Raw genomic sequence first — 15,044 nt, 5'->3', positions numbered from 1 at the left:
CATCTTATAAAGCAATATAGAATGTAACATTTCCTTTTCAGTTTTTCTTAAGAAATTTCCGTTTCAGTTTTTCCATGCTGCATGGTGGTTCTTCTCACTTTTTCCTGACAGTTTTAACTGGAGGGTTTTGAGGCTGGGGCAGCCTTCTTGCTTTACTATCCTTATCCTTCAGCATGTAGAACTGGATCTCGCAGTCATAGTGTACTCTGCAACAAACAGCCTCGAAAGGACCACAAGGTCTGTTGCTGTTTGCTTTCCTTTGTATTCCTCATCCTCCTCATTCTCATCCTTCTCTTCCTCCTCTTCCTCCCTTCTTCTTGTCGTCGTCGTCGTTGTCCTCCTCCTCCTCCTCCTTCACCGCCACCTCTTTCCAGTTTCCGGGACATATAATAATGATCCTCTTCATTCATTGTTCCTTGCACTTCCATCCTTTCTTCCTTCATTGTCTTACTCCTTCCTTCTCTTCCTCCACTGTCTTAATTCTTCCTTCCTTCCTTCTCCTCCTTCACTGTCTTATCTTTCTTTTCTTCCTTCTCGCTTCCATCACTTATTTCTTCCTTCCTTCTCGCTTCCTTCACTCTTATTTCTTCCTTCCTTCCTTCTTGCTTCCTTCGCCGCCATATTTTCCTCTTCTCATCTCCTTATCTGTCCGTTCACAAGTTTTTGTCTTCCCGCCTTCTTTTGCTTTTTTTTCCCCCTTTTTCCTCTGCACGCCCGTCAGTTATCTTATTTTTCTTCCTCTTTTTTCTTATTTTTTCTCTTTTCCGTCTCTGTCTGTTTTCCTTTTACCTCATCTAATCTTTCTTCCCCCTCATTTCTAAAAGTTTGTCTTCCTCCCTCCTCTCGTTTCTTCTTGTGTTCTTTTTTCCTCATTTTATTTCCCAGTTCTTCATTTTTTCCCCTTTCTCTTTTACCTTCTTCCCTGTTTCCTCTTCTCTCCTATTTTTTTCCCTCTTTCTTCTCTGACAGCTCCTATCATTATGCCTTTCTTCGCTCTTTTCTTTCACTTTCCCTTCCTTCTTCTTTCACTGTTTCACTTTTATTTTTACTGCCACACTGTCGAGTTCCTTTCTTTCCTCCTCTGCACTTTCTTCTTTTCTTCTTCATCTTTCTTTTTCTTCATCTTCTTACAATATTATACATTTTCGTTTTTCTCTCCATCTCTCTCTCTCTCTCTCTCTCTCTCTCTCTCTTAATCCAGTAACTAATTACGTTCTTTGTGAAGGAAAGGAGGAATGTAGGTGACAAGGAGGGAGGGAGAGCGAGGGAGGGAATTAGAGGAGAAAAGGTCAAAGGGGGGAAAAATGAGAAAGGGAGGGGGGAGGGAGGAAAGGAGGAGGGAGAACGAGGAGGGAAATTTAGAGGGAGAGTAGGAAGGAGTGAAAAAGGAAAGAAGGAAAAGGACTAAGGCGGAAAAGGAAGACGGTAGGACAGATGATGGAGGAAAAAGGAGGAAGGAAGGAAGGAAGGAAAGGAGTGACGAAGAGAAAGAGAGAATGATGGATAAAAAGAGGGAGACAAGACGGAAATGTCTGAGGAAGGGAGGGAGGGGGGAGGGAAGTGGAGAGGGAAGGAGGGAAGTGGGGATAGAGGGAGGAAAGAATAATAAGGGCAAGGAAAATCCACCTGATACACACTTCCTGTCCACCTATCAAAACACACACACACACACACACACACACACACACACACACACACACACACACACACACACACACACACACACACACACACACACACACACACACACACACACACAGAGTAAAGCTTGTTATGACCTGTCTAGCAAACACACAAACACATATCACAGCATAACACTCCACTCTCTCTCCCCCCCTATCTCTCTTTCTTTCTCATATATATATATATATATATATATATATATATATATATATATATATATATATATATATATATATATATGTGTGTGTGTGTGTGTGTGTGTATGCTTGTATGTATATGCCGACATCAGTTAATGCCTCTTTTTACTTCTGTATTCCTCTGATCATTATCTATTAATGTATCCACCTATTTATCTATCTATATATCTATTGGTACCTGTCTAAACCAATCAGTCCATCCGTCTATCTGTATATCAATATATCACTTCCATTTATTTACCCATCTATCTGTACCTGACTAACTCCTTATCGATATCTATTGCCACGAATCAAATTATTTATCTTTTGAGCTATCACCTCACTCTATCAATCTATCTTCCTACCTACCTATCTATCTATCTACCTAGCTGTCTGCCTGTCTATCTATCTATTCCCATCTCCCCCAGTGCACTTCCTGGCTGAGAGAGAGGCATCTGTGGGGGACTCCCTGGAGGGCCGGTGTTTACAAGGCGTGAGAGAGAGAGAGAGAGAGAGAGAGAGAGAGAGAGAGAGAGAGAGAGAGGAAATGACAACGAAAAAGGGAGAGACACAGATAAACAGAAAGAAAGAATGACAGACACAAAAAAGGAAAGAAAGGAGCAAGAGAGATAAATAAAACAGAGAAGAGAATTATACAGAAAGAGAGGGTAAAAATCGACGTTATAACTGAATAATAAAAAATAATAAAAAAATGGGCATATAATAATTTACGAAGGACATCAGGCATTTATTTCAATTGTTTATTTATTTATGTGGGAGTGGGTGCATAAATGAACCTTTTTATCTTAATTAGGATAGTAAAAGTTAATCACGGGGGTTTTACTGAGGATAAATAGTGATTACTGGTTGAGAGAGAGAGAGAGAGAGAGAGAGAGAGAGAGAGAGTCCTAAGTTTTGAGTTATTTATGGGGAGTGATGGGAAGGAAGAGGAAAGGAAGAAGGGGAAGGGAAGGGAGGGGGAGGGGAAGGGAAGGCAAGGGAAGACGGAGAAAAGTGAGGAAAGAGCAAAAGAAAGAAAAATTAGGGGAAGAAAGAGGAGCAAAGGGGTGAGAAAGAGGGTGGAAGAACAGAGAGAGAGAGAGAGAGAGAGAGAGAGAGAGAGAGCGTTGACTTCCTTATCGACATACACTATCATCCAAACTTCCTTTCTCACACAGCACTTCTTTACTAGCACATGACATCCAAACCTCTTCAGCCCACGGACGTCTTCATTATCTTCTTGCTACCTCCAGACGATTTCCTTAAGCATGAAATGGCTATCTTCAACCGAAGGGGTTGATCAAGGCTAAATCTGACCCTCCCACCTCGAATAAGCTGAATAAAATCGTCCGGAGATAGCAAATTCAAAGTAAAAAATCGTCATGTTTACAAGTATAAGAGAGGTAGGTAAACAGACAGACAGACAGACAGATAGATAGATGCAGTAGATGGACACAGGTAGATAAACAGGTAAATAGATAAATATATACGGATTCACAAGGAGTATTTATGTAAACTTTTAAATTAGTAACTTCAAAATACACTGTAATTATGAACGGTAGCCTGCCTTAAATTACCCCGTGTGAGGCGTAGGAGTCCGGGGCTAGGCTATGGCAGGTGAGGACATCGAGAGTGTAAGATTCAAGCCGATACACAGCGCTACACACCTTCACCTTAACTTTTTATATTGTAGCGTAAAGAAGCAATTAATTTATATAGCCTGGCAAACAAGGCCGTATTCAATGAGGCTTATGTGATTTCCTAACACCATATCATTAGCGATTTATTCTGTACTTTACACCTCAGAACCCACAATTTCTACTGATACAGTTTTAAGTCTAGGTGGAAATGATGTAAATACAAGGGAGTGTTTAGGTGTAATATGCAAACTAAATCGCAATGGAAATGGTGCAACGAAGCCTCGCACTGCGCCCTTATAAGCTCGATTTAGCTAAGCACAGCGAAGCGCGGGCCAGCAGCGATTGTGTATATTTATAAAGCACGCTAAGCACACCTTGGCCAGACACACACGTATTTATAAAAGTTATGTACGTGTATATGCTTATTCCTTGAGACAGGGAGAGATTACGGTGTGTGTGTGTGTGTGTGTGTGTGTGTGTGTGTGTGTGTGTGTGTGTGTGTGTGTGTGTGTGTGTGTGTGTGTGTGTGTGTGTGAATGCCATCTTTATGTAAATTCTTATCTGTCTACCAATCTAAATGTTTGTATATATGTATGTGCACCCTTACCTGTTACCCAATTTGTATGTATGTATGTAGATATGTATGTACTGTATGTGTGTATGTATGTATGTATGTAGATATGTATGTATGTGTGTATGTATGTATGTATGTAGATATGTATGTATGTGTGTATGTATGTATGTATGTACGTATGTATGTATGTCTACGTGTACACCCTTACCTTTGTGGCGAGTGAGAGTTTGCGTCTCCTGAGTGAGTGGGGGTCCGGCACACCCAGCTTGTCCGTGGCCCCCCCCTCGCCCCCCCGGCCCCCCTCCCCCCCCAGCAGCATTCCGGGGGGCTCCTCTAACGTGTCGATGTGCGTCAGGCTCTTGCTCCGGCCCTGGGGGGGAAGAAATGGGGAATTAGTTGGGGAAAATTGGGAATAAATTGGGGAAAATTGGAAATTAACTGAGGAAAATTGGGAATATACTGGGGAAAATTGGGAATATATTGGGGAAAATTGGAAATATACTGGGGGAAATTGGAAATATACTGGGGGAAATTGGGAATATATTAGGGAAAATTTGGAATATGTGGGGGAAAATTGGAAATATACCGGGGGAAATTGGAAATATACTGGGGGAAATTGGGAATATACTGGGGGAAATTGGAAATATACTGGGAGAAATTGGGAATATATTAGGGAAAATTGGGAATATATTAGGGAAAATTGGGAATATGTTGGGGAAAATTGGGAATATGTTGGGGAAAAAGGGAGAAGTAACTGTGAAAAGCTGAATTAAAGAAAATGGGATTGTTGGAGAAAATGGGGAATATGTGGGGAATGGGGAATAAATTGGGGAAACGGGTACTGACTAATGAATACTTGAACAGGATGCTAGTCACGAAGAAGTGCCATGGAGATGATGCAGAGCCGTGGCACTGTCTTTTCCTGTCACTGAGCTACGGGAAAGGGTCCAAGAGGGCAAAAATTTATGCCAAGTTAAGGTGAAAAAATAGAGAGAGAGAGAGAGAGAATTTATATATATTTAGCCACGTATACTGCAAAAATTGAGATAATAACAGTTATACATAGGCACACTTCCAAACAATTACCATGCTATTTTCTCTCTCTCTCTGTTCTTCCCTAAACACCTTCATCGAAACTCTACGGGAATTCCACGATCACTTTAGCACTCCGGTCACGTCTACGTCTGAAATTACATCCGTCTTCCACTCCACTCTTACCATTTCATTCATCCATTAATTCTTCCCTCACCTCAAATGATAATCTTTACTTTCATTACGTTTAGTTTTGCAATATCACTGACTTTTCATTCTACTCATTCGTCACTATTTTTTTTTTTTTTTTTTTTTTTTAATTTGGCCATCATTACTTTCATGTCCAGATCTTTTTCACCCATCATTTCCTTTCTCACTTTCACATTTACATCTGAACTATGGTAAAAGCACATCATTATTTATTTATTTATATTTATTTTTTATCCACTGGTACCAAGAGACTCATTCGTGAACAGTTTATCACTCTCTCTCTCTCTCTCTCTCTCTCTCTCTCTCTCTCTCTCTCTCTCTCTCTCTCTCTCTCTCCGCTACAGACACACAAATATACATAAAAATACATAGTCATACCAACGTAAATATCACATGCAGTCAAACGCCTCCTCATGAGAGAGAGAGAGAGAGAATGTACAGGTCAGTGACACCTGCAATAAAGAAAAAGGAAAGAAAAGGGCAAGAGACAGAGAAAGCTGAGAAAATAAGATAATTGAGCTGTAGACCCAGTTAATGTTCGATACGGCCGGGAAAGATAATACCAGTAGTAGTAGTAGTAGTAGTAGTAGTAGCAGCAGTAGTAGTGGTGGTGGTGGTGGTGGTGGTGGTGGTGTGGTTATATATAGATTGATAGATATGGACAGATATAGATAGATAGATAGATATAGATACACAGACAGACAGATGTAGACAGATTGATATACTGTATATATAATGGTATAAATATTCCACACGGGAACACTGAATTATTACCAAACGCTGTCACTTCCAAAATGATCCAAACTTTCAATATTCCTTTACTTATCGACTATTCAGGTGATTCTTCTTCAGCCGGATTTATTAATTTTGTCTCTTCTTTCCATGATAATAAGGTCTGATTTTTTTTTTTCCCTGACAGACCCAAATGATAAAAGTTTCTCTCTAATTTACATAAAAATCTTTGGTGGGACAGATTTCTTTTTCTATTGACATTTCTCTCTCTCTCTCTCTCTCTCTCTCTCTCTCTCTCTCTCTCTCTCTCTCAATTCTTCGGCTTCTTTCTGTACAATTTTTTGTTCCAGTTCCCTCATTTTCTCACTTTTTGCTTTCCTGTCTTCAATCAGTCACCCTCACTTTCCAAACTTCTGGCCTTCCTTTCTCATTTTCTTTAACTTTACGTCTCTCTCTCTCTCTCTCTCTCTCTCTCTGAAAACGAAACTTAACCTCTCCATTAGTCATCCTATATATATATTTTTTTTAACTCTTGTCCGTTTATTTTATTTATGTATGTACTTAACATTAATACCTTCCCCAAACCTTTCCATACGAGGCTGAATGAAATCGTCTGGAGGTAGCAAAAATAACCTCACTGATGTGCCTAAGCTAAATAAGTGGTCTATGGTATTAAAACAAAAAAATAAATCAATGGAAGGGAGGAATTAAGACCACTTTATTTTGGCTACTTTCTAACAAGTCTAATAATTATTCCCTTATTGATCCATTTATTGTTTTACTTAGTTACTTTATTTTTGGTCAACGTGGTACTCGGTGGAAGAGGTGGGTGTGGAGAGAGTCAGTTCACTGCTTCACTACTATGACGTATGTGTCACTTAAATCAGGTTTCACAAGACGATTTAATACACGTTATAAATAATGTTTTGTAGTGAAGGTATAAATGAAAAATATACCTAGCCCTTCAGTTCAAAATACTCTCCGATGATGAATTTAAATATGACAGTACTTTGTTAATAAAAAAAATAAAAAAAAATGAATAAAAGCGTTCTTGGGCTCAAAGGAGTCAAGTAAAGTTTTCTGTTTACTAATAATAATACTCACGCTCTTGGGACTCTACCTTTACTGATTACACTGAAAGGTGTGGGTAAAAATAAAGCAGTAAAGTTTGATGTGACCTGGGGAGAGTTACCGATGCATTTCCTTTACTGCTTCCTTCCTTTACTGACTGATTTGCTGGTTTATCTATTCCGTGTAGGTGATGGGGGACGTTCTTTGATCTGGGATAAAAGTTCTTTACTGGTAATTATTTGTAGCGTTAATAAGGTCTCTCTCTCTCTCTCTCTCTCTGCTATTCAATATTCCTTCCACGTCCCTTATTCCCCCCTCCTCATTTTTTTCATCTCTCTCTCTCTCTCTCTCTCTCCTCCGCTATTCAATATTCCTTCCACCTCCCTCATTCCTCCCTCCCCATTTTTTCCCTCTCTCTCTCTCTCTCTCTCTCTCTCTCTCTCTCTCTCTCAAACATTCCTGCCTCATCTTTACCCGCAGATTTATTCCAAGTCGGACGAAATTGGGTTATGAAGGAAAGTCACCCTAATATTTTTTCAATTTTTTCCGTCTTTTTTCGAATATCTCTCCATTTTCGTTTTTCAAAAAGTTCTCCGCTTTCTCCATCAACTTTATTTTTCTCCATTCTGTCTCTTTTTCTTCCTCCCTCTGGCATTCCACTCATTTTCTCACTTTCTCACATTTCTCTCTCTCTCTCTCTCTCTCTCTCTCTCTCTCTCTCTCTCACGCCTACGCCTATTTTCTTTTAGCCGTCTGTCTGTCTGTTTCTGTATGGCTGGCTGTCATGATTTGGATCTCTCTCTCTCTCTCTCTCTCTCTCCCTCCCTCCCTGACCTTTGACCTCACATCCCATTCATGACCCAACCATGCCACAGTCTGCCTCCCTCTATCTGTCTGAGATAAAGCGTTTTATAACCCTGAACTTTTGTGGCATAAAATTCATGAGAGAGAGAGAGAGAGAGAGAGAGAGAGAGAGAGAGAGAGAGGGCACTCAATGGAGCACACCTCTCCGACAAGGGCAACGTAATTTCCAAACCACTCTTCATAATGGGTTAGGTTTTCTCATCACTGATTAGGGTTTCACAAAAAAATGTTTTCCGGATCCAGAATCTGTAATACGACCCGGATAGGCCCAAAAAGTTAATCGATTGTTCCCTGGGACATGGGCTATCTACCCACCAAATTTAGTCCAACTCTCTTAGTTTTTGAGTAATCCTGCTAACAAACTAACAAACAAACAAGATATACTGGCCAATTATACCATTATCAACACCAGTAAACAAAGTACCATACCTAAAATAATCTCCCTAATGTAATTCCAAAGATAATTCACGATCATTTTTTTACTTCTCAGGCCACGAATGTCAATGTTTAATCCCACCACCTTAAGACTATTGTATTTTGCTTAAGATATTTCTCGAACTTGTGGGGTTAGAGACAGCCTTTTTGTTTTTTTTAACCCTTTCAATACGTGAGATTCACTAGTTGTGCAAAATCGTCTGGAGATACCAAAAATAAGCTTAACCATTACGTCACCGCAGTTTTAATAATAATAATAATAATAATGCGAGTTTTCACCACAACAGTTATCACGTCACTACTTTCAATTACCAGACAGTAAGTTTTATCAATATTCTCTTCGCTATTACTGAGCATAATTTCCCCTTATTATACTCGCCCTAATTAACTACGGTCCAGGTCATTTAGGTAGCCATTTAACTCGTAATAACCAAACTGGCGAACGGCCGAATCGCCAAACGGCCTAAATAACCAAACTTCAAGATGACACTGCTTAAGTTAGGCTGGGATACGTTAGGTTGGGTTGGGTTGGGTTGGGTTGGGTTAGTTTAGGTTAGGTTAGGTTGGGTTGGGATAGGATAGGTTAGGTTAGGTTGGGTTGGGTTGGGTTGGGTTGGGTTGGATTGGGTTAGGTTAGATTCTCAACATACTCTTCGCATAACTATAATCCCCAATTGCATTTTCTCCAGTACTATACCTTCCAATACTCTTTTTCCCCAAACCCCTTTTTCCTCAGCATAATTTCCCAGTAGCATTTGGCGCTGACAAAGAAATCCCTAGACAACTGAACTTTTTCCTTACTTTCAGGGGAAAAATCATATTCATGTTTTTCTTCTTTTTTTTTTTTCTTTTTTTTTTGACGGGGAAAGGGGAGTCAACTTATCAATGGGCCTCCGTTTTAACTTATTTTATTTATTTATTTATTTATTTATTTATTTTTTTTTTTTTTGGGGGGGGGGATTTTACTGAGGTTCCAATTCTGAATGCTTTACCCTGCTCTTACTGCCCTGCCCAGCTTTGCCCTGCCCTGTTCCGCCCTGCCCTGCCCTTCCTTATCCAGCTCTGCCCTCCCCTACCTTCTCCTGCCTTGCTTTGCTCTTTCCTCCCCTCCCCTTCAATGACCAACCTTGCCTACCCTACCCTACCGTGCCCAACAATACCCTATCCTATCCTACCCACCGTTATACAAACCTACCCGAACCTATCCCTACCCCTCCCTACCCTACCCTACATTTCCCTCCCCCCTCCTCCCCTGCACTCCATCCAATGAAGAGACGATCACCGTGACAGAGTAGGGCATGCAGGGTGGGAGTCAGGGCCTGGCGAGCACATGCACACCCACCTGGCTATTTATGGGCCTGACTCTGCATTAAGGAGGACCTGCCCATCACATCAGGCACAGATTTTACACCGCCCTCACCCTGCCACCACCTCACCCTGCCACCATTCCACCTCATCCTGCCACCACTTCACCTTGTCACCATTCCACCCTAACACCACCTCACCCTGCCATCATCTGAGTTTGCCATCTCTCGTCTCTGCCACCACCTGATTTTTCCACCTCTTGTCTCTACCACCACCTGACTGCCATCTCTTGTCCCTGCCAACACCTGCCTCTCTGCCAACAACGCGGGGAAAGTACACGGAGCGGAGGGAGGGAGGCTGGGATAAAACTCTGTCTCTGAGGAACATTAAGACCAGGATTTGGGCCCACGGAACATTACACACCACACACTTACGTACCACACCACACATACAGTACTCCTACCACACCACGCACTACTACCACACCACACACCACACCACACACTTCTGCCAAACCACACACTACAACACCACACACTCCTGCCAAATCACACACCACACCACACACGCTTCTATATCGCACGTCACCACACCCTACTCAGCTACATAACAACGCTAAACATTTCTTTACCACACACCGCCACACTATATACTTCAATACACCACACTGTTCATCGTACACATCCTGTCACATCCCGCATTACATCACACACACACATACACACACACACACACACACACACACACACACACACACACACACACACACACACACACACACTGCCCTGTTTACTAAAAGCTGTGTAAATAACTCAAAGCCAGATCCCAGAATACACATAAACAGGTCTGCACATTACATTCAACCTCTATTCGCCTTCTCGATCAAAGGACGCCGATATTTGTCTTTTTCTCATGCTAGACGATTTTATTCAGCTTAGCCCCTTGAGTCCGATGACATTTTAATCTTCCAATATCCATTTATTTACGGAGAGGCTTTTAGAACTAAAGGGATAAAACAGAGCCTTCACCAACCCCTTTCTCACTATGGGGCTCTCCTTTAAGCTGAATAAAATCGTCTGGTATCAGCAAGAGAGCTCTATTCTTGGTGTAAAGCTGTGTGGATCGCTGGGCCTGTGAGATGGAGCCAAGGATTCCAAGGGCTTAAATGATGGCTGAATGAATATGTGGCCCACCTCACCAGGGCGCTCTCTAATTCTTCAGCTTTTACACTCTCCTCTCCCACCTGACGACTTAACCCCTTCGCTAATACGGAAGCAGCTTTATTCCGGCTTTAACCAGACGATTTTTCTCTTCATCTAAGGGTATTTCAGAAACCAGAGAGTCCATGGGTATACAATTAAGCTTTTTGACTTCAACAGCTGCCACCAACCACAAAACAATCCACAAATAGTCCTAATAATGTAGCAAAATGAGTCAACATTAAAGAAAAGGTTAATGGGAAAATGGGTACGGGTGATGGATGGATGGATGGATGGATGGATGGATGGATGGATGGATGAATGGATGGATGGATGGATGTACAAACGGAAGGACACGGATGGATGGAAGAATGAATGGATGGATGAATGGATGGATGGATGGATGAATGGATGGATGAATGGATGGATGAATGGATGAATGGGTGGATGAATGGATGGATGGAAAGTTGGATGGATGAATGGATGGATGGATAATTGGATGGATGGATAAGCGGACGGATGGATGGCCGTAGAAATAAAGGTCTCGTACTAAAACGAAATAAAACTCGTCCCCTCCACAAGCGCCCATTCCCCTCCCGCCAATTACCAAAGGGGTCACACTCTGACCTACCCTCCCCCTCGATGCTGACCTTTGACCCATTATATTCATTTGTCACAGGCACGTTCAATTGGCCCACACCTTTTCGGCATTATTTTTTTCTCTTCTGCCCCCCCCCCCATTTTGAATAGTTTCTGTTTGAGTGTTAGCAATGTGTGTGTGTGAGTGTGTGTGTGTGTGTGTGTGTGTGTGTGTGTGTGTGTGTGTGTGTGTGTGTGTGTGTGTGTGTGTGTGTGTTTAATTATGTATCTATGTACCTATGTATATATGTATATGTGTAAGCGTATACGGTATGTACGCATGAGTTTGTGTACGTAAATGTGTGTACGGTTTTGCCATCCTCTACAAATGCTGTACAATCTAAGGAAACAGACATGAATGCAGACTTAAGGTGATCAACAGGAATTCCCAATCTCTCTCTCTCTCTCTCTCTCTCTCTCTCTCTCACCACGGCCACTTGACAATCCCCTTGACTTCCTTTGCTTTCCTCTCTCTCCTCTGTTTTTTCCCTCCGTCTTTTCTCCTTTCCTTTATTTTCTCTCTCTTCCGCTTAATCCTGCCTTCCTTTTTTCTTTCCTTTCTTCTTTTGCTTTCCTCCTCCATTCTCTCCATTTCTCTTGCCTATGTCCCTTTCTTCTTACTTTTCTTGTTTGTCTTGCTTTTTCTTCTTCCTTTTCTGTCTTCCTTCCTTTTCCTTCCTCCTTTATTCCTTCCTTTCTCAGGCTCCTCCTCCTCCTTTTCTTCTTGCCTCTCTTCCTTCCCTCCGTTTTACTTTCCTCTCGTCATCTTTTTCTTTCTCCTCCTTTCTTCCCCATTCTTTTTCCATTCCTTCCTCCCATCCCTTTTTTTTTTTGCACTACTTTTTCCATCTTTCCTTGTCCTCAAACGTCTTGTCTTTTCAACTTTCCTTCCTTCTTCCTTTCTCCATTCTTCCCTCGATCTTCTTCTTCTTCTTCTCCTCAGTCTTTTCTTTTTCTTTGTGTTCACTTTTTTTCTTGAACTTCCTCTTTCGTCAATTCTTCCACCATCTCTTATTTTTCTTCCTCCCCTCTTCAAGCCTGCCCATCTTTCCTTCCATCCTTCCTTCCCACAATTCTTCCTTCCCTGCCTTTCCTTAACTTTCACTTTCATTTTCATCTCTCTCTTCCCTTCCTTCCCTCCTTTTATCAAATTTTCAGGCGCCCTCTCTCTCTCTCTCTCTCTCTCTCTCTCTCTCTCTCTCTCTCTCTCTCTCTCTCCCATACACCATCCACCCATCCACTCTGCTATCCGCTAAACCACTTCCTCATCCATTCCATCCATCAATCCACCTAACAATCCAATACGTCTATCTATCTATCTATCTATCCATCTTTTCATTCACGTATCTATCTATCTATTCACGTATCTATCTATCTATTCATGCACCAATTCATCCACCTACCTCTCTATCTATCTATCAATTCATTCACCTCCCAATCTATCCATCAGATTATCTACACTACTATCTTCTACACGTGGGAAAAAGTGTGAAAAATGTGTGAAAATATAGAGGCAATGTGAGCGAGTGAGCGAGAAAACACGAGGCAGAAAAATGTGTGGGTGAAAATGAAAACAATGTGGAAAGAAAAGGATATCAAGGAGAGAGAGAGAGAGAGAGAGAGAGAGAGAGAGAGAGAGAGAGAGCGAGAGAGAGGCGGGGAGTCAACAAGAGCACTTTCAAACTTTTCTCACTCTTTCTGCATTATTATTTGTTCTCTCTCTCTCTCTCTCTCTCTCTCTCTCTCCCTTTCTCATCAGTCACTTCATGTTATGGTGCTAGCATCCTCCCTATTGTGAATGAGAGAGAGAGAGAGAGAGAGAGAGAGAGAGAGAGAGAGAGAGAAACACAAGTCCACACCATCATCATACTTTGGAATAACACCCACCATCATCACCACCCTCATCATCATCAATCATCACCATCGTCATCATCATCATCACCAAACTTGCATAAAATCAAGCAGTGTAAGCCATTTTACACCTATTCAATTGACCGAATGATGGGCAGAGTCGGGACGCAGGTGTATTCTATCTTTTTTCGCATCTATGTATTTATAGGCATGTATGTATGGATGTGTATGTATGTTTGTATGCATGACTATATATTAACTATGCATCTTTCTAACTATATCTATGAATATATCTATCTATCAATATACCTATGTATCTTATCTTCATACAATATCTAAATACAAATACAGACCTAAATTTTCCCTCAATAAAATACAAACCTCAGGGGAATCTATCCGTCTGTTTATCTATCAATGGTCACTATCTAGGCATGTATAGAAGCAAGAGCTACAGTGAATCGATATGGTATACATCTATCCAGCGAAGGTGTTCAGTGTGTTAGTGCTAGTTGTAATCTCAAACCCATGTCAACGTGAACCCAGTGGACGGCAGACCGAAGCACCCATTTCAACAGATCACCATCCTCTTCTCGGGGGATAGGGAGGGGACTGGGGGACGTTTTACAACCAGGTAGCTCCACTGCCCGGTTATGTTGATGCCACCACTTAAAGCCATCCCTATCCAGCACAGAAGAGGTTTAATATGCAAAATAAATCAATCAATAAACAATAAAACGACCTTCAGTAACTACCAAAGCGATCTTATGGACAAAGACATTTTCTGTTCTCGTTACCCCAGACTCTTTTATTCAGTTAAGGAAAGTCTGATCCTATAGTTCGTTCACCTTCAGTTGTCATAATTCTTAGTCCTTCTGTAGATAATTTGGCGTAGATTAACACGAAAAATACTCCTCTACACCACTGCATTATAACTTCACAGCGAGCACTCTATTCTTAGGCTAATCCCCTGTCAGAACTAGGGATTCAAGACGGAGAGATGAATTTTGACCAAGTTAAAATGAAAAGGGCACAGCGGTGAAGAGACACAAACACATAATTAGACTAAAATGACAAAGGTAAGTCTCACCCCTACTAACCAATACCGCTAACATTTCTTCAACTCCTACTGCAGCCAGACGATTTCTTTCAGCTTGGGAGGGGCGCGTACAATAGGAGGTAACAGACAATCTCTTCAAGGAGTAGGGGCCCGAGGTTAGGCTTCAGTAATCCACTATATTTAAGGACAAATGACAGGAGTAGTTGGCAAGACTCTTATCCTTCGTTCCATGTTAAAAGTAAATAATTAAATAAAATAAATAAATAAAACTTCAGTCACCTCTTTGGAATCGTACCCGTGGAAGGCCGTCACTCCGATTAGGGTGTTCTGACCACTACACCACCTCTATTGGAGCAGCGAAGGAGACTAACACAAAATCATATAAAAAAAAAAAAGCCCCCCTCCCGTAATGTAATCCCACACAGCGTATTACCGATATCCTGCCAACACCCTACTGCCAACCCGACCCTGCCAACACAACCCTGCCAACACACCTCTGATCTCAATTACCGACGATCAAAGGTAAAGGCAATTATGTGGGTGTGTAATTTTTCACCTGGTGTCGTGTTGGTAATG

At 41.5% G+C, this 15,044-nt stretch overlaps 1 protein-coding gene across 1 annotated transcript in view; it reads right to left on the bottom strand.

The window, feature by feature from the left end:
- LOC145399798 (uncharacterized) overlaps positions 1-15,044 on the bottom strand; it is a 662,740-nt gene that overhangs the window by 228,625 nt on the left and 419,071 nt on the right. The window contains exon 8 of the mRNA XM_080272347.1: positions 4,282-4,443. Within this exon, the coding sequence (XP_080128473.1) occupies positions 4,282-4,443 (162 nt within the window). The remainder of the gene's footprint in view (positions 1-4,281; positions 4,444-15,044) is intronic.

The sequence above is a fragment of the Coenobita brevimanus genome, chromosome 50 (assembly GCF_032717465.1).
Source record: "Coenobita brevimanus isolate Jiangsu-jjx chromosome 50, ASM3271746v2, whole genome shotgun sequence".
Taxonomy (NCBI): domain Eukaryota; kingdom Metazoa; phylum Arthropoda; class Malacostraca; order Decapoda; family Coenobitidae; genus Coenobita; species Coenobita brevimanus.
Note: the sequence above shows the minus strand (reverse complement) of the source record. Positions and strands in the feature narration are given on the sequence as shown.